Source organism: Echinococcus granulosus, assembly GCF_000524195.1.
Source record: "Echinococcus granulosus chromosome Unknown EG_S00011, whole genome shotgun sequence".
NCBI classification, from domain to species: Eukaryota; Metazoa; Platyhelminthes; class Cestoda; order Cyclophyllidea; family Taeniidae; genus Echinococcus; species Echinococcus granulosus.
In genome coordinates this window covers 926,110-946,489 of record NW_020170391.1, presented here as the reverse complement: position 1 = coordinate 946,489, position 20,380 = coordinate 926,110, and the positions used below count along the sequence as shown (strand labels likewise).

The 20,380-nt window shown below is 41.4% G+C and overlaps 3 protein-coding genes across 3 annotated transcripts; 2 read left to right on the top strand and 1 right to left on the bottom strand. All coding sequences in view use genetic code 11, as the record gives it.

Annotated features, from left to right (window-relative positions):
- Positions 1-728: 728 nt before the first annotated feature.
- EGR_02476 (hypothetical protein) lies at positions 729-4,227 on the bottom strand (the record flags this gene model as incomplete). The annotated part of the gene is made up of 7 exons (XM_024491725.1): positions 729-1,015; positions 1,489-1,705; positions 2,136-2,354; positions 2,627-2,720; positions 2,758-2,949; positions 3,954-4,121; positions 4,154-4,227. The coding sequence occupies 7 exons, from the start codon at positions 4,225-4,227 to the stop codon at positions 729-731; spliced, it is 1,251 nt and encodes a 416-aa protein (XP_024353876.1).
- Positions 4,228-5,630: 1,403 nt separating this feature from the next.
- EGR_02475 (ATP-binding domain-containing protein 4) lies at positions 5,631-7,899 on the top strand (the record flags this gene model as incomplete). Its single annotated transcript, XM_024491724.1, has 5 exons — positions 5,631-5,762; positions 6,528-6,746; positions 6,779-7,039; positions 7,077-7,712; positions 7,777-7,899. 5 exons carry the CDS (start codon positions 5,631-5,633, stop codon positions 7,897-7,899), a joined length of 1,371 nt encoding a protein of 456 aa, XP_024353875.1.
- A 4,706-nt stretch (positions 7,900-12,605) lies between these two features.
- On the top strand, positions 12,606-18,959 carry EGR_02474 (mTERF domain-containing protein; the record flags this gene model as incomplete). Its single annotated transcript, XM_024491723.1, has 7 exons — positions 12,606-13,025; positions 15,228-15,288; positions 16,320-16,401; positions 16,857-17,055; positions 17,157-17,229; positions 18,385-18,550; positions 18,848-18,959. 7 exons carry the CDS (start codon positions 12,606-12,608, stop codon positions 18,957-18,959), a joined length of 1,113 nt encoding a protein of 370 aa, XP_024353874.1.
- Positions 18,960-20,380: the final 1,421 nt, after the last annotated feature.

Here is a 20,380-nt window from a genome sequence, read left to right as displayed (position 1 = left end):
GCAACAACTACAACTATTACACGTGACCTCGTCAACGTGCTGCTTGCTAGCGCTTGCATGCGTGGGCGCGTCATATCTTACTCACATCTTTTCAGTAGCGTTGCTTTCGCTACTCTTGTGTCAACCTCCGGAGTTCTAAGCAGCCTTCAAAGCAAGTTATATTCATCTTTCTAGGTCCTGATAACTAGCCACTTAAATAATAGTTTACCCTTCTCACACTATTCTTGTAAGTTACCTTTTAACGACCTTTTCAGATCATTGACTTAGGCGTTCAGTGTATAAAGTTGAGCCATCGTTTCTCCTTAACTTTTCACAAGGAGGCAATGCTGCTCCAACTGGAATGAATCAGCCATATGACTGACATTCTTCCTGGAATTCCTCATATCAAGTTGCAGAAATAGTTAAACCTGAAAGCTTTGTCAGTGTTGAGCTTGTGATATCTTCATCCCTTCTCTAACACAATCCAATTTCACACAAAGTCACTACTTATCTTAACTAAGTTGCCCTTTAGCTCCCGCTATACAGACCTTCTAAATCCCCTCATGAATTTTCGTCGAAACGTGAAATAATTTAATAATTGACTGGGTGTGCATGTGGACTACATCATACCAGTCCCACGTTAATATTTCTTGTTCTTTACATCATTTTAAAAGTAACCAACACATAGGATGCATTAAAGTGGTTTATTATAAGCGCTTCGGCTTTAGCACCATTTAACAAATTTGCCGTTAGAATTCCATTTCCTTTAGAGACAGTTTTCGCAAAGGATTTAAGTACTCATAGGTGGCCAAATCCTCCTCGTGGGAGCGTTGGGGTGATCGGGTGAATTCACGGCCTTCCATCCCCCAGTCTTCAAAGAGCGCAGTTGAAGGCTTTTGAGCGATTTGCTGTTGCAGATAACGGCTGTTCTCCTGCCTGATTATCCTCGCTCCATCCACTCTCCGGCCGTCGTCAGCATGCATTTTGTCTAGGAAGCTGAGACCACCATCAGTTGTAGGTACAATTGACCTCCCCTCTGGAATTAAAATGAGAGAAAATTATCAGACAGTCCTGTCCCTACGCCTTTAGCGCTCACAGTTGAACATGTTGTGCATTATAAGATGGTCTTATTTGAGAATTTGAGAAGGATTATTTCAAATTCTCTAATTTTCCGACTGTTGGAAATCAAGCCCTTTCACTTTTTTCTCGAAATTCATGATTAACTCAAAGTACGCAAGTATTTGGCATCGCATTGTTAACCTATATCGTGGTAAATTAGGGGGTAAGCAGTGGGCCTAGTTTTAGGCATTCCAGTTTGTCCAGCCGGTACGAATCGAACCGAGTGAATATGGCATCCGCACGAATGAGTTTTCGGGTTTCTTACAAAATAATAGGGCGACTAACACTCTATACGAAAATAATTTGTACCTTTAGTATAAGCAGCACTTACAGCTCGATGAGTACCATTGTCTGACCCTGGCTTCAAGCCAAGTTTACTGACTTACTCACCTTTTTCCTTTATTTGTTTGAGTTGTGCCTGCCTAATTTCCCTTTCCAGAGCCTGGCTCGCCTCCCTAATCTGCCGCTGCTTAGCCTCGTTTGCTTCCATCATATCGCTAGCTATCCGCTCCATAGCCCGTTCCCTTCTTTTCTCTTCCAATTGTTTCTCCTCTTCCAACTGTTTCACATAATCAAAGAAATCCAGGGCTCTTTGTTTGGCAATCGCCTTCGTAAAAGAACATGTTTCATTAGCTATTCGTTCAAATAAAAGATTCTCCTGATGTTGAAGACAACAATCTCCCATAACTCTCATTTTTAAAAACCCGGCATACTTTTTGTTTGTAAATCACTTTTCTACATTAAAGAACTTAATGTTCTCGACTTAGCTAATCCACTTAATGCTAGAACGCTTCAATACTCCTATACGTTAGCCTAGACATGGACCCACACGGCCCATGCAATGGTCCAATGTTTAGCTGTGGTAAAATAAGTAGTTACGTAGTAATTCTTTTGAAAATTTAGTCACAACTGATATGCGCAACCTGTAGCGTTACCCTCGTTATCGTTTTTATACTAAGATATTTGTGTTAGTCGTTTACTATGAGAAAAACCGTTGTTTTAGACATGATTTAATCTTAAATCACCTGATTACTCACTTTATCATGAAGCGATTTATCCTTCATTACCAAAACCTGTTGATTAGCATTGGAGGTCAACCAGGCTGAAACTCTTGCGTCCTCCACTTTCTTAGTCCAAAGTTCTTGATTTCTTTCCTTAATTTGCTGCTCAAATGCACCTCGCAGCATCGCTCTTCTTTCATAAGCTGCTTTGGTAGCCTCCGCTTTCTCACGCAAACAAACCTCTTCACGCTCTCTCTGAAACGCAATTCACGACATTTATGCATTATTCGATTGCATGATTAATGAATACATCAGTATTTAAATTTGTAGAACCAAAAAAAGTCGCACCTCGAGTGTAACCTGTTCCAGGAAATGACAACTTCAAATAGTATAGAGGATTAGGGCGAAAATTCACTTAAGCGAAAACATTGAAAATACTCAGCCTACCACCACTCTCACTGTTCAAAATATCAACGTCTTTTTCCTTATCACATACTCTGTTCATCCTAAGTGGTTGGACTTCTTACCATTTCTTCTGCTTCCCTCTCCTTTTGTTTTGCAATTTCTGATAGTTTTGCCTCTCTGGCTGCCATCGCGTCGCGTAATTCCTCATTTAAATCCCTTTAAGCATTGAGGGAGGAAATTAACATGAACCCACCTTTTGGGTCTGGTATTGCCATTTCCACAATCGTGGCCTACTGGTAGCCAAGTCATTTTTGCCATGCCCTCTTCTTTCCTATTCTCATAGGCCTTTATCTGCTTGTTCAATTCAACCTGTGCATTGAGATCCTGCATATAAAGCTTATTCAGAAGTGGTCTATAGTTATCTTTATTCATCGTTGTTTGTTTCCTATAACGGTGAAATGTGGTTAAGAAACCTAGAGGATTCTTAATCGTCCGATGTTAATGCTCAACGAGGAACATTAATAATTAAATGCGTTTCGGGGCCATTCTAAATTAACAGTAGGGAATACACGATTTGGGTAAGATAAGCAAGTTATTTATCCAAGAGAATAGGATTATACATTAGCAACTTAAGTGGACATTTAAAAAGTTAAATACCCCATTAAAAGCTAATAGCCGTGTACTGGATGGATACTTGCTTTAATCAATTCAGAAAATTTGATCTCTGACCCTTCCCACCCTTTCGATGTTAGTGGCACCAATAACGGTATTACTAGTGCCGCTAATTATTTCTCGAAACACAGATGCACGGGGCTCTAATATGCTTTAGTGGACCAGACACGTTGAATAACAACTAGTAATGGCTTTAGAAACCTAAATTGTGGATACCGCTAATAGCAAGCGTTACATTGCCCATTCCACGCCACGTAACCTAACGATTCACGATTGATCAAATTACTCAGAATTATCTTGGTCGCATTATACCGGTACTTCTAATCAGACTCTAATAACAGTGAATTTATACTGGTTGATAAAAGGTAAAATAATGGTAAGGAAAGATAATAGACTAGGCGACAGGCTATGCTTCAGGTTTAGGTTTAAAGTAAATGGGTACTGTGTACTGTCAATCGGACCAACAGCACGCCTTGTCAATGACTGTATAATTACCAATATTTCATTATATTTAAACTCAAGCGTGTGTTTCGTGGCCGAAATTGGATATGCCCTTACGGATACAGTGTAACTGCAGAGAATTCCAACCAAACTAATCCAGCCAGTAAATTCAACATATGTGCAAATAAATGCGAAAAGTAACGCGGATTAGTCTTGACGGAAGTATGCCTAATCATATTATTTTTCAATCGTATGAAGGGAAAAGAAAGACGGCTACAGAATTAGGAATCAGAAGTAAATTGCTAGCAATACGGTGCTTAAAATACTAAAAGTTACCTATATCCAGCTTTCGCTAATGTTTTACATTCAATTTCCTTAAGTTTTCGTAATTCTTCAATTTCCTCCCTTAGCTGCTCGCGACGGAGGTACCGATCTTCTTCAATTTTTAGAGGGACTTGATCAAGAAGTTCTGAATCTTTGTTAAAAAGTTCATGCATTTTTTGCCTAAAACTTGCTTTAGAAGCCACAGCATGTACCTCCGCTTCTTCAGGTTGCTTTTGTAGTCCGCTTTTGCCTTCTCATATCTCAAGGTGTACAAGCACTTGTACATATTCTTATCATAACTACAGAGAACAAGTAATCCCAAAGAAAATTTGGGTGAAGTTGTGGAAATAGCGTGATTTTATCAAATTCATATTGTGATCATTAGAAATTTCGCAAGGAGTCCTACTCCGAAAGCCTACACAACCCTTGAGCTGTAAGTGCTAATATAACGATACCCTAGATATGATATGCATGCATATTCATTTATTATTTATTTGTCCACAGACATTAAAATTTGAGTGTTTACTTCCCATCTCCCAGAAATACATATACTAACACGATCCCTTGCAATGATTTAATCGTGTGTTCGACTACTCGGGTACTTCCAGTTCTGTAGATTGTACTTCCGCCATGTCACAGCCTTTGGGCCATGCTAGTTGCCTACCAGCATTTCTTCTGCACGTTATTGCTATATGTTCTTCCACAATACTTTGGTTTATTACAATTCTACTGGAGGCTCGGAACACCACGTTCTAAAGCATCCAAGGTTACCAAGGTTTCCATACAATGGGGATTTTGTATCTCATATCATTGTATTAATAACCAAATAAGTGTGCAGATATTTGTACTAGTTGCTAGCATAAAAAAATGGGCCAACTTCTTTTTACCTGAATGAAATATGACCTGGAACATTCATTTCCATTGACTGAAATAAAGTAAACCTTTAAAAATTGGGACATTATTTCGTTTTCCGAGATTGTTTGGATTTGTGTCCGAGTGATGTGCTCGTTAAAATATGTCCAGTGCCAATTGGGAGCACGTAGGTGCGTAGCAAGTACGTGCGGTGCCAAATTATCAAATTAGCTAATAAACCTCCCACAAACAGTGAGACAAATTGGTCAGTGATCAATAAATTAAGGAAATATAAAACAGTCTATTTTGCTGGAGAGTTTACATGGATATTATCGGTGTGAAATGCATCTCAAACTGAAGTTTATAAGCCGGTTCAATTAAATAAACCATGAATACAAATCGAATTGGAACCAATTCAATACGTCCCCAGCAGCACTTCTTCCGGGAAACCCTTGTATAACGATAGGTGACTTAATACGGCCCATCAGTGTTTAATATACCTGGGTGAGCACTACGCGACCAAGTGCTTAAGCAAGATATTTTTACTATTAAATAAAATCTGGTAAATCCACAAGATACATTATTGATCGAAATGATTTGTGCAAGACATTTGTTCAGAGTGTGGCGAAAACCGGAACAAGACCATTGAAAGCCATGAGTAGGGGAACCCACTCATACTCCATTCGGATTAACACAGCTAACTATGCAGAAGTTGTAAGCGCGACAAAACCGAAAAAACGGCCAAACGAGTTGGTCCTTGAGGTATCACTAACACGGCGAATTATCGTCAGCTTATTCAAAGTATCAAATAATTCTGGTCTTTACTGAGTACGACTTATGTTTGATTTTTTCGGTTGTTTATACTTTACTAGCCCGAAAACCCATTTGATAATAGTGATGACTATTCCTGGTAAAAATGCTAATCCAGTTTCACAGCAAGGCTCGAAAGATATTAAAATAATGACTCGAGTAACATGAAGTCTAGAATGTAACAACCAATTGTTACTGTCTTTACTAATACAGGATACGGTGTTTTCCTTTCCGGATACATGACATGGTTTTAAGTGTTTATAAAAATTGTATTCTACTATAACTTTATTGCATCATATTGTATCTAAAACTAGAAAGAGTCGTTGTTATTAGTCTACGCTTTTGACTTAGGGCATTTGATCAAATGTATATATTTTCCTCCATAGGCACAAGATCAAAACTTTGAAATTGTGACACTTTAAATAGAAGCACATATATTTATTCAATATTTAGTTATTCTTAGTCCCATAATCTTCAAATCCGTCTACTTTACGTAGTCTCGCTGTGACCTTGAGTGCCGTTTCTGCTCCGAAGCAGCATGGAAATAATAACCCCAGGAGTCGTCCCCGTATCGCGAGATGCGCGTTGCAGCACTCGTTAGTGGAGGAAAAGACAGCATATTTTCTATTTTGGAAAGCATTTCCCAGAATCATGAAGTGGTTGCCCTAGTGAATATGCAACCCCCAGGTGCTGAAAAAGAGTATCTTAGTGATTTACGGTGTTATTTTAATAAGTACCGTAGAGATTGATAGTTATATGTTCCAAACTGTTGGTGCGGAAGGTGTTCGCTATCTTGCTGAAGCTATGAACATACCCCTTTACCAATCGAGGATCATGCACGCCGCAACGTGCCACTCTCTAACCTATGACGTACCGCCTAGGGACGAAGTGAATGGTTTAAATCACTTTATTTGGTGTATCTAGGTCGAGGATCTTTTTGGTCTTCTGTCGCTGGTTCACAGGACCCATGATGATATTAAAGGCCTGGTTTCTGGTGCAATTTTATCGAATTATCAGCGTGAGCGTGTTGAAAGCATCTGTGAACGTCTTTCATGGGTTTCACTGGCATACCTCTGGCGAAGAGACCAAAAAGAGCTTCTACTTGATATGGTTGGCGCTGGAGTGATGGCAAAGATTGTTAAGGTACGCGTGTTACTCTCTCCCAATGTGTACAGATAGCTTCTTTTGGATTGGATGTGGAACGCGATTTGGGTTGTTGGATCGCTGACTTCGTTCCACGTGCATTTTGCCTCGCAGATGATTCAAACTGTGCGCTGAATCCCTGTGGTGAGGGTGGGGAGTTTGAGACATTCACCTTTGATTGCCCACTTTTTACTAAACGAATCGTTCCACTTGAGGAGCCAAGAGTTGTCATTCATTCCAGTGATCCCTTCGCAACCGTCGCCTATCTTCGATACACGGGTTTCCGGTTGGAGGTAAAAGCTGATATACCGTTTATCATTTCCTATCTAGAGTAAAGATCGGATTAATATTTCTTCCTCTAGAGAGGCCCTGCTGAACATTGCTAAGGATATTACTGTTGGGGGTGACGTTATACATAGACGTCCTTTTGTTTCCACTGAGGATAGACTGACTGATCTCAGCACTGCTGTGCCTTTGGAAATTTCTCGAGATATACCAAATACGGAAAGACGCGACTGCTTGTTTGGTGATCAACCGCTGCTAACTCCCGTCGACAGTAGGCTTGGGATTCTTAATATGCCTGGTGGGCTTCTATCAACGGCTACGTGCATAGGCGTAGATTGTTCGACGGTAGAAACGGAGCTGCATTTACGTCTTAAAAACGCAACCCAAAGCGCATTTTCTAAATTGGAGTTGCTCCTAAGCAAGTTAAACATTTATACTTTCCACCACTTACTTTGGCTAGGTAGATTCGGTTTAAATTTTGATAGTGTGATTCATTGCCACCTGACCACAAGTGCTGAAATCTCGGATTCCAGTGTTCTTGGCTCAATTGATAATTCATTCAAGCAGATTTTTGACAGTCCTTCCGCAAGACGTCGTCGCGTCGGAAACGCACCTCCGAGTCTAGTCTGTCTTTCATCTCCGTGGCCCCTTGAAGTCCTTAATCGGTTTACTATTGTTGGGGTATGAGGGTTTCAACTACTCTATCCATTACACTTTATGGAATTTTGCTACATATTTGACTTAGCATTATGGTACACGATTGCTTTTGTTATTTAATTTACCTGCGTCCCCTTATCAGACCCAAAATATAATTTTTTTTACAGCTTTCACGCTTTTAATGCATTGCGCTTTTGGCAAAATGGTTTAAGCTAGCTTCACTAGAGTTAAGTTTTTGCAATGAGATTTTTGTGCTGGTCCTCTACGTACATTTTGTCTAGGTTACCAGCGTTGAGTTTGATATTGGTGGTGCCGCGATATCCCTGATAGTTTTTTTCCTTCCAAAGAACACGAGAACGCTCTAGACTTCACAAAGAATTGCTGACCCCGCGTTGACTGGAATGAGTAACTAAGCCCTTTTTACGTTTTCCTGCTGTGATAAGGTAGTTGGTCGTCACACTAATGATGATTGGAGGCTATCCATTTGGGAACGTGGACACTGTAGAGGCGCGCAATTAAAGGATTGGACTATAAACTGTCCAGGTTTCTTGCTTAGCCTATACTGTTTTCAACGACCGAGTACTGTAGCCGAAAGTCTCCACCACAATACTAGGTTGATCTGAAACTTCCACTCGTCTGCTATTTTGATACAATTCAGTCCCTAGAGTCGTTTTGAGGTGCAGAGAAAAGTATTTTAAAGTTGCAAAAATATCTCTTTAACTGCCCCGCGCAACTTAGCTGATGAACTTCATCTACCTCCGCTGTATGTCTTAAGCTAACGTCTTCTCCAGGGAGACAGCTCACGTAGTGGAGAACCTTAATGCAGCTGAAGCAACGATGACCCATTTACCAGAAGGTCAATTATTTTATAGTGCTTTTATTGACCTTTTAATGATGTGTGTTTGCCCTATCAGTTTGTGTGAATATGAATACTGAGAGTACTGAGAATGGTGCTAGAAACCAGAAATAGTTAAGTGAATGGTAGTTTAACCCAGCGGCCTACCTCAATACGGTTCTCACACAGAATTCTCACCATTATGATCGTACGACTGATCCGGAAATATAACTGGATTAAACAATCCTCTTTCATGTTTTCAGGTGGGTAAAGATGAGATTATCGTCGTGGCGATATCCAGCATCGTTGTTGCCGTCGAGGTGAGACATACTGCAGATGTAGAGGCGATGCGAGTGCGCTCGCTCTCTTACTGGGCGCCGGCTGTTACTGCGTCCTATAGTCAGGCGATTCGGTTCGCCTCTGAGTGCTTCTACTCTGGCCAAATCGGTCTAGTGCCTGAGACGCTGGAGTTGCCGTTACCGTCCACTTCCACCGTACTCCAGTCGGAAAGCCTGCAGTCTCATATCGAACAGCAGTGCTGGCTTGCTCTGCGACATACGCACAGGGTTATGAAGGTGTGTCGAGCTTGTATTTATTGAATTGCATTCACTATCTTTATCGGCTTTGGAACGCCCTTCATTAAACACTAGCTTTTACCACTTCCCTGGATAACTGGATCCTCGCCTGTGTTTCAAACGGATTTCTTATCAGGTTTCTTTTTCCCCGCAATTATAATTGTTTAGCAAATACCGTGTGCCTAAATACTCCCACCAATTAACCCGGTGACCCCTTTTCCTTTTATCTTTACGAATGCAGGAAGTTAGTTGTGTGGTGGTGGAAAGTATGCTTTATTAGTGCAAGAGTTAGGTGGCGGACAACTTTTTAAAGTTGGCTCACTGGAACGCGTGCTTAGCTAATTCGCACTGGACCACTTGCCATAGCGTTAACGAGCTTTTGAGTCGAGGTGCAGTTGCCCCAATTGCCTCCCCAAATGGTCGGGATGGACTGGCCGGGACAGCCGGCCGGAGGTACGCAAGACCCGCAGTTCCCACCGCCCCGCATTGGGTTGCACCTAAAGTTTCTGTCAACCACAAGTGAAATTGTTTAATACGACTCTCTCTGCACTGTTCATGCATTTTACTCGATGCCGCGTTCACTTATTTCTATTACATGTGAAACTAGCTCTGGATCGGTCATGACCTTTAGATTGTCACACTTTAACCTTGTTAAACACTCAATCATTTCTTTATGCTATCGCCTCGAAATGTTGGACTATCTAGTCGGATTTCGTGTGTCTGTAAGACCGCTGTTTACTCTATCAGCTAGCCTCGAAGGTACTGACACGATTACGTAAAGATGAGTAGTTTTTGAACTCACCCAAAATTGCCGACGGGACCAGGTTTTCTCCCTTGGCTAACATTGTGAAAGGCCTGACCGAATGCACTAAAGATGTTGTTCACACCTCCGTTCTTATGAAGCATTTCTGACAGCCGAGTGCTTTACCCATTTCTTGCATTCTATGGAACTACTTATACTCCTTTAGTGCGCAATCATCCGGCGCACATGGTAGGTCAACCTTGTGCGTGTACAGGCGCAACAATAACAACGACAACGGTTACTCTCTCTCAGCAAAAAAATGCGCATGATTTTCCGCACACTTGTCGAAGGGTTTCGCACGAAGAGTAAAGGGAGCAGCAGCTCATCAGTGGATCGGCTGAGTACGTCTAGGTGTCACTGGTTTCGTTGTTTATGCCTATGGACAGGCGCCTTTACCTAGTGGAGATGCGTTGCTCTCCTTTTAATTCGTAATGCGTTTATACTAGGAGCCTCGGTGGTAGAGGTTTAAGCTGCTGAATTTACTGGCTTAGGTGCACCGCATCATTGATTCTTTCTTTTTAATATTAAAATAATGGAGGTTGCAGCTCATCCGACAAATTCGACTGATGTTTGAATTTCGGATCAAAGCTTATCCGTCGATTATAAAAAAACTGAAATTTCGTAACATCAGTGGCGTTGCGCGGCTATCTTCGTAGCATCTTTTTCTGTTGACTCCATTTAAATTACTCACTCCTCTTTCACTACTATAGATTAAAAAGACATTTTGTGTTAAAATACTGAGAACTAGGTATGTGTTATGGTTCTGAGACGTGAAAAGGTGCCACTTTTATCATACTTCTAGGTAGGATAAGTTCTTAGAATTTACCATTTTATCGTCAACTTCACAGAGGAACCGCACACTGTCACCGCACCTTTTTTACATTTAAGGTGATTTTTTTCGGGTTTCGTGTGTACACACATCTGCTTTTTTTGCATCATCAACTGGTTAAGTAATTTATTAAGTCTGACCATTATAACATACTTAGTTGTATTTTAGGAAAATTCATTTTACTCGATAACGGTCGCTTTTAAAGCCTAGCACAAAAATAACTTTATTAACAAAATTTACCAACGCAGTTGGTGCTTCCTTTGCATAGATTTGCGGTGATTTTTGTGCCAATTAGCAATGTACCAGCAAAGAAGTATGCGCCGTTTTGGGGTTAAACTTTTATTAATAAACTGCGGAATACACCATCATCTAGATGCGAAGGCTTCGAAGGAAGGTGGTGGTAATGCACTGAAATTTGTTTATCATATCTTGGTAATTTTCTTGAAAGGGCTCTTAGGAAAACATTGTCTTGTAGCTCTGCTTTTTTTTTGTTTCCAATGGATACTAGTGGATTTTCGACAAAGAATGGTGGATTGTAACGGCGTTTTGAGAATGTTGCTAAATTTACTCTCGATCTGTGTTTCATTAAAAACGTATTATCCCGGATAATCACATTATTTTTTTCACCTCAGCACAGGCACCACCATCCTTATTGTAGCTCTTGGTGTTGAAACTGCTTTGTGATGCTTTTCAGAATTGTTTGTTCTGGAATTATCTGTTTTACCGAATTCTCAGGTGACCTATTGCTACACGAACGCAAATACTTTAGAAGCTATGCCCTCATAAACAGCGGATTGACAATTATGGCCCTATCTGGCTATTTGGTTATTTGGCTCAGGTATATCCTTTGGTTCATCGCAATGGACCGTGTGTATCGACGGGGTTAATTAGGGCGAGGTGTTCATGCGTACCCTTGTGCAGGGTCACAGACCTCTGACATGTTTGTAACGAGGAGTACTGACATCTTATGAGATCATTAGCTACTTTAAGCTCTACTGCATGTTTTACTGAAGTCACTCGCTTTAAAACAAAAAACGAAACTGATGTGAATCACTTGTGCATTGAAAAGAATGGTTCTGGTTACCATAGTAGTGGTGCGCATTGTAAATTTTGGCGTTACAACCGCTATTGAGATAAAAGCAATGTTTAAGTTTTCTGAGGAGTAGTGCTGGAAGGCGGCTTGGTGCTCCATCGTTACTTTATGAGGATGTTGGGTATAAATTGCCTCTCCCTGGATTAATTTAGCTGTGAAATTTCGGAGTTTTGCTGTTCCTTGTTAGAACTGCTTGGTTCGGCAGCGGCGGCAGTTGCACTGGCTTAAATGTCCAACAGACACTGAATCAGCTATTACAACAACCCCATTAGAAAACAGCATTTGTTTGATTTGCTATAATTAGTAAAATGTCAAAGCAAATCTTATGTGGCAGGAGAATTGGCCATTCCGAGTGTTAGCCGGTGAATCGAAATGACAACCACATCAGACAGCGAACACCTCGTGGGGCGTGCTCATCCTGCATGTCGCGTTGCAGTGACGTAGGGGGACGTGTACCTAACAAATTACATAAAGGTGCCCATGACTAATGTCCTGGCGGTTAGTGTCTGGGTCATGACTTCTTTAAATGTGTGGTCACGCTTAAACCTTCCATGGTCTAGGGCGCCTCTACTGTGGACGTGATCGTGTTGTGCTATCCGCACGATCAATTCCCGTACGTACGTCTAAATAGAGTAGCATCACCGATTAAGAAAGAAATGAGGCAAAATGGAGCCAAATGACACAGAAATGAATAAGGATTGGGGTTAGTATTTTACACTAAAAGTACTTTGAATTAAAGGTAGACGAGTGCTGTCATGTTGAATGTTCTTCTGATACCTGGTAATGAGGAGCTTGGTGTTGCAGGTGATGGAACCGGGTGGCTGGCGATCCCTTTTCTACTCTGTGGTCTACGCTACTAGCCTCAGTGTCCTGCAGAGCGTACGGAATAAGTTCCACGCGACGGTTTGCGCTGCAGTGACGGCGGCAGATGGGCGGGCCTGGTGTGCATGTGACGCGCGGGTAGCCTGGGCAGTGGTGAGTGCTCTGCCGAAGGGTGCGGTGGTGCAATGGCAGTTCGCCACTTCTCGACGCCCCCTCCACCTCCACGTGATGGTGTCTGCTGTTGCCGCAGACGAAATTCCCCCGCCTGCCCATCCTGGTTGTTGTCGTTTTGTGCTTTTTAAGTGCGGTGCTGTCGTTCCACCTCACCTAGGGCTGCCCATCGTACCCGTAGTGCGGTTTTTGGAGGAATCGGTGAACTATGTATGTGTGAACCTGTGCTATGAATAAGCTGTTTTCTGGTCACGATCACCTTATTATTACAAGGAATTCTTCTATTTTTGTAAAACGAAATATACATTCTTTCAAAATATAATATTGTGGAAGGGTTTTTATACATAGCTTTGTCTATTGGTAAGAGAATATCTCCAAATGTATGTTTGTTGAGAGAAGGTGTGTGACTGGACCATCGATTCTATCTTGACTTTATGCGGGTAGGAACTTTTGGATGGTAATTGATGTTATTTCCAACACAAGATTTGAAAACGAAGGTCTGGTTAATGAAGAGTTTGACACGCACTAAACACTGAGAATTTTTCCAGTGTTGCCGGTGACGATATTTGGGATTACCGCAAAGGTACTTTTTCGGGTGCCAACTTGTGCAGGCGTGAGGATACGATTTAATGTTAATATTTTAAACTGCCTCATTTTTATGCACATCGGAAATATGCCTTTGATTTTATTGAGTTTTACACTAGCTAAGGATTTCAAGGTCTTTTAAAAAGGGGTTCTTGATAGACAGTTCAGAAATCGTGATGTCACTCGGCAAATGTAGCCGCTATAATTTGTTACATTGAAAGGCGTACTAATGGTCACAAATTGCGAAGGGTCATTAAGGGCTGGATTTTTTACGTGACTCATTTTGTGAAATCGTGTTTCGCCACGGTGTGAGGGTAGTAACGTTTATGGCACGAAGAGGAGCAACTATTAATTCTTCTTGGAAATTTTGGACTGACGTGCTTTGTGAGGCTTTATCTATCGTCGTGCCGCGTAGTTATTGTTAAAATGATACTGTCGTGGTCTGGCAAGCTTAAGTTTCCTTGTACCCACTTGGAGCCATCCACCCGGCAGCATCTATGCTAATAGGAGCTTACTACTGCTTTAAGGGAGACCCGGGTTGCCTAGTTGGTGGCGGCGCAATGTTAATCCGTTGAAAAATGGCAAGCACCCTTATTTCTTTGGTTATCCATGAAACAGTGTTACATAAAGAAGGCATCACTTACAGTCGATTGAATCTATGGGGACACAGCGGAGGGAAAGAGATGACGCGTGCCTTTGAGAATTACGGTAAACCCGTGTTCTGTAAAATGTCTATTGACAAGCGGACATCCTATATAAATATGTTAATTGCCTGAATGAGCAACACGTCCTCCAATTCTCTATTTGCCGAATAAAGCTCAGGTAGATTGGTAGGTGGCTAGATGGGTAGGTAGAGAGTCAGGGAGTGATGGAGGAAGGGAGGGAAGGGAAGAGAGAGGGAGGAAGAAGGATGGATGAATGGTCAGCGCTAAAATGAGAGCAAATAGGTGAGGAGGGATGGCTTCGAAACATTAGCCTCGTGAAACTATTTCTAATCTAGACTCCTATTAAACGGTTCTGCTCTTAGGTCGATTTCCTTACAACCAGTGAGTGGCATACGAGATGCCCTCGTTGTAGAGCACAACCCAGTCCTGAACAGCATGAAGCCAGTGAATGTCTCCCTCACCACAAATGGGATGAAAGTTCGGATACAGTAGAGTTATCGAGATGCATCAATGACGTAGGGATCAAATGCTCCCCAACTTGCAAGAAAACTCAGAGTGACTTTACTGTTTCGCAGGTAGTTCTCAAAGCACCAACCAAGTTGTGGTAGTCGATAGGGGAGGTTGCCAAAGGGTAGCGTCAGGAGCGACGTCCGAATGCAGAGGGTTATGTAGTGATTCGATAGTTTTTAGCTATGCATCAAAATACCTGAGCATTGCAGTCTGCTCTGTAGCTCCACCTTAAAGTCATGGTAGTTACCTCTCAGCCCTATTAGACTTTATATATACACACGTTCTTCCAAAATAATTTTGGCTATTATGGAACACCATTGTAATACCCTATCTGTTTTTTTTGAAATTTCAGTTTTGGTGAAGAGACAATTGGAGGCTCCGACATCGTACGTCTATTGGACGGCCCGGCCTTTGGGCTACACAAGTAGGCCTAAGCCATACTGTACGTTACCAATACATATTCTGTCCAAGTATTATGTAATACGATAGTGGTTTACCCCTCGGTATTGGTGAGGCGCCACTTTTGTACTTTAAATTAACCCTCTTGTACCTCGCTGGTGGGCTGGCCTTTCGGGCCATGCCAATAGCCCAGACTCCTTCTCTGCGTTGAATATATATTCAGCCCGAGTATTTTGTCTTCTTTCGTCTTCAGGGAGTCTCGAGACGCTACAATTATGTTTACTTTCGCTATCAGGAAGTAGCGGAGATTTACAGTACTTCAGTGATGATTCGGACGCTAGAGTGGCAGGATTGATTTGTACAATTACCACTATACAAGTTTTTTGTAGTTCAACCAGATGAATAACAATAATGATTTTAAACAAATGGCACAAAGCAAAGCCGTTCACATATGACTTTAAAGTTCGATTGCATGTATTCTTTGCATCAACTCGGTGTGCAAGGCCTCTTAAAACAGCATGTTTTACATTAAACTTAGGAATAGAATTAGCAGGAATGATAAAACAGTCGGGGAGAATTCTCTGATTTTCTAGTATTCTCCAATACCTAGGTAGCTGTACTTTCATAAAACGCCTAGCTGAAGTTATATTAGAGTGCACTATTTTATGGCTTTCCTTGACATCTCATTTGCTGGTTTTTGAAGCAAAATTTGTCTTGTAATTACTATAATGTTTTAATTTGTTTCGAATATGTGCCTCATTTTAAAGTCAGCTAGTCGCCAGGATCTAATGTGTGCGCGTGGTCGTTTCTACTTTGCCCACTTGACATATCATTCGCATACTGTGTTCCAACCAGGATTAAGCAAAATTTTCCCGGTGTATCTCTTTAGTGGACTTATTAAACCTCATCTATGTCGATAAGTTACAGAAGGTCCATATTGTATTGCTCCTCATGATTATTGCTAGTACCTCCTTTTTACTAGGAGCAATTTACTGTTGAGCGATCGCTGATAACTCGTGAATGTTTTCTGGGGAAAATGCTTTAGTTACGGGGGTTTGCTTGCTAACTCTTTGAGAAATGAATTTATGCCATATTTCTTATTCAGGCTCTATCTTTATAATGACCTCTCCGGCTTCACGTGGATTTGGATTTTTCCTGCCTACAGCATTGATTCGTATGACCGGATCTTCCTCTCAGAGTCACCCATATTCCAAGTCCATGACCTTCTTACAATCACTTACTAAACCTGACACTTTTCTTACAAAGATAGATGGCGCGTTTAATAGCCCCGATCCCTCCCAATATTGTCAAAATTTTGGGGTTGAGACTTCTTTAGTTATTTTAGAAAACTGGATTAAGAAGCTAGATATCGATAAACACTATCCTCAGTTGCCTGAGGCCAGTAACCTCGCGCCTCTTGTTCCTCAGTGAGTGGCGAGCTGCGCCTTTTTCCTCAAACCTGTCACACGAGATGCTCAGTTTGTTTATATCCCATATTTAGGGTGGACAATGTGTACTTAGGGAGTGGTTTTACTTATGTTTGTACCAGGATACCTTATTTTGCAGTAATTTTGCTTCAATGTTTTTTAGTCACTATTGTAGGGATATTCAAATTCATACAAATTTTGCATATGTTTCTCTCTAATTTGATTAGCTATCTGAAAGATTGCATTTTAAGTAGGATTAGAACAAAAGTAAGGGAAGCAATTGCATGTATACTCTCGAGAAGCGCATCAGTTTTGCTCCTTGTGTTGATCAGTACAAATGTGTAAGAAATTGGGTGCAACACCTGGGGTTAACCTGAATATCATCTTGCTAGGTATTTACTCCCATGAAATGTTTGACTTCACGTGTGTACTTACTGTGTTCATCCAAACTCTAGCAACGAATGTCTTCGAAAGCTAGTTGAACTTGGTGCTGACCTTTCCCGAATGGAGTCGGAACCGGGAGTAGCCAATCTTCTAGTTAAAACTGATTTCAACACCGCTATTGCTCCCAAACTTTGGCTTCTCTGCAATTTTGGATTCGAGCTACCCCATGTGTCTCGTATCATGACTCGCGTTCCCAAGTCAATAATCAAGGTTTGTTTTCAGTTCACTGACAAATCCTCCTCTCTATGCTGGGTTAGTGATTTGCTGATTCCATTTCCGAAGCTTACCAGAACCTTTTTTCTTTTTTTCAGTTGTCGGTTGAAGAGATTGCATCTCGACTAAAGTATTTTTCAGATCGTGGATTCAGCTCAAATGATGTTATTCGTATGGTGTCCGACCAGCCAATGATATTAGCTTTAACAAGTTGCGAAGTGGACAGGCACTTGGGAACACTTATGAACGTGTTTGACTTTAAGGGTAACACCTAGTTTTACTGCTCAGTATACGTGTATATGTAGATTTGATTACCCTACCGTAATACAACATTCTAAACCATTTGTTCCGTCTACTTTGGTGATTCGTTTGGTCCAAATTATGTTTTTTTGATGTAGCTGATGAAGTTCGACACGTTGCAAGTGAAGCACCTGCATGCATTGTACAGCCGGTAAAATCCACGAAAGTAAGATTCCAACTTTATTTTGCTTTTTTTGAAATCTCAATCAAGTCTCAAGATAACTATATCACCCCGATTTTTTTTTCCTGTGCATTTTTACGGTCTGTAATTATCATCTACGCTTCTACGGGATTCCCTATTTCAGTTTAAGTCCGCAGTTTATTAAAGCAAGCTTTCGTCTTTACTTAAAACAAAGCTGGACACTGAATGGGAGGTTTTGTAAGCATAGTTATGCTCTTAGTGCATGTGAATCGGGTTTAACTGTCTGTCTTTTTTCACTAGATGTGTACACCCGTTTCGCAATGAACTAGGCTGAATAAGACTATCTACTACATTGTGTCGGTGCTTTCGTTCTTTTCCGAATGCATCTTATTTATTGTAGAATGTTTTTGTCGTGCTTACGAAAATGCTTGACTTTTCGGTCGCCTCTGCCCGTCAAATGATAATTGCATTTCCCCGAATGATCCTATCAAGTAAGCCTTGATGACTTCACTTGGTGGATGTGCTGTTATGGTCCACTATCAGTGCATTACATGTTTCAAAATGGCATTAGTTAATATTGAAGTAAGTTTGTTCATATATCCTACTGTAATGCAAAACGCTAAGGGGTAGTTTCTAGGTAGTAAAAAGTTTGATATTTTGATTTTATGCACATACCAAGTTGGATTTGTAGTCAAACATTTCATGCGTTTTAAATAAATTGGTTATGGACCAATTTCAGATCAGGGGGAGCATAATCTGTAAACGACTTGAAGTTCCTTTCTATAGTTGAAGAATCTCAGTAGCAAACACAGAAGGGTACTTGTAGTGAAAACTACATAAATACCCGCTACCTTCAATTGTCACTTTTTTTTGTTCACATCCAGGTAACCGCGTCCTCTCCACCAATGCCTTTCACCTGCACCGACGTCTCCAGCTTCCCTTCGACCAAATCGCCCTCTGTCCTCGCGCACTCTGCGCACCCCCGCGCATCCTCGCGGAACGCACTAACTTCCTCAAGCTCTCTCACCGCTTCCAACCCGACAGAACTAAGTAGGTCGCTCTTCCTTCCTCTAATTCAGGACGACAGTCCCACCAATTATGATGTCCCTAGCAGATTTGGGGCTTGGTCACTTGCATATGGAGCAAGATCTTCCACAAAAAAATCATATTCTTCAATATTTACTACCATGATTAATGAACCCAAATCATTGTGCCTTTCATTTCTCTGTCCTTGGCTATTTTCCCTTTTGTCATGAGTAAGAGATTCATCGGTAAAACCACCTGAACTCTGTTACGGTTCGCTTGGGATGTTTCGTTTTCATAAAATCTAGTTTTTTTCCTACATAGGCCTCTCTACACACCGTTGGATGCCATCGTCGAGGGCACTGATGGGGAATTTTGTCAGCGATTTGCCGAAGGCAAGGAAGACCTTTTCAATGATTACCTACGGACAATATAAGTACTTTCCCACTCGTGTACATAGTAAATGCTTTTCACAAAGCGCCATTCTTAAATAACGTTCCCATTCGTCTGGGCATTTGTACGCAGTACCATTTTAGATCTATTGGGAGTATGATGAAATGGAGAACTGGTATCTACCGCCAGCTGTAATGATTTCGCTTTACGGACTTGTATGTTCAGCAGCACGATTCCTAGGTCTTCACGGGCTGACTTTCCATTGGATGGTGTGGCCTTCCCACAGCAACTACCGCCTTTCAGGCGCTCTATACGTTGCTAGTGGACCCCCTGAGCTTACGTGGCTTTTTTCGACCCGAGGTCATGGGTGGGCACATAGTGGCGTTGCGCGTATTTTGCTTGATTTGCAAGGGTTAAACGTGGGCGAAGTGATTAGGGGTCGGACGTAGTGAATGAGGATGTTCGGCAGACACCGATATGATATATGAATTGGTTTATTTGTACAAATATTTCATTTAAGTGAAATCGTCCAACTTCAATCACTCTGCCAAATAAGTACAGAGTATTAATATCAAAATAGTGAACATCTCGCCGTCAATTGCTAGTTCTCATGATGTTCAGATAGTAATGAAATAATATGACTTGAAATTGCACTTAAAATTTGGTAATTGGTAAAACTATGTTCGACTACTACCTGCGGTACCTAATTGACAAAGCACTAATAAAACGCACTTCAAATACTTGAAATCAACTATAGCATTTTGCTGCAATAGTGAATCTGCATCATAGTTAGTTGAAGTTAGGTATATGCTTTATTATTACACGAAACCGGTTAAAGTGGTGCTGTGGGGCGCCTCTCTTGAACTCACCACCTTTTTCGTTGCATGTATTCTTGTATGCCTGGCGTCGGTGGCGATGCATGCGTGTGCTCGTTGCTTTTTACTATCATGTCGATTTTCATCGCCAAAAGATAGGAGAGGTAATAAGAGTCCTCGGACTATCTGAAAGTTTAGCATTGAACAACTTTTTGTGCATCGCCCCCCTCTACCTGACTCGTTGTTCCAGTTCGCCTAGCGGATCAAGGCCCCTGAACCCCGAAGGTACATTTTCAATGGTTTCTAAGCAATACCTGTAGTTATTCCAAAGATTAGGACGCCACTCAAGTATGACGATTCGATTAAATCTGTCAAGTATTTGACACCACTGAGAGCCGTCATCGAATACATGCTTTCCACGGCGTTAGTTATGTTTAACGGTTATCCTTTTTCTTTAGGGATTTAGACAAGCTTCCTAGGTATTATAGTCGCAGTCCTTATTCGAACGAAGTGCGGACACAAGTTTTTCTCCGATCAGATGTCGAAAAATTGTAAGATCGATGAATGTGCGATGCTTATTTGCTAGGGCGCTAGAGAAGCACGGTGGAAAGGAGGCTTTTGAGAAGCGTCGAAAACTAGTGAAGGACCT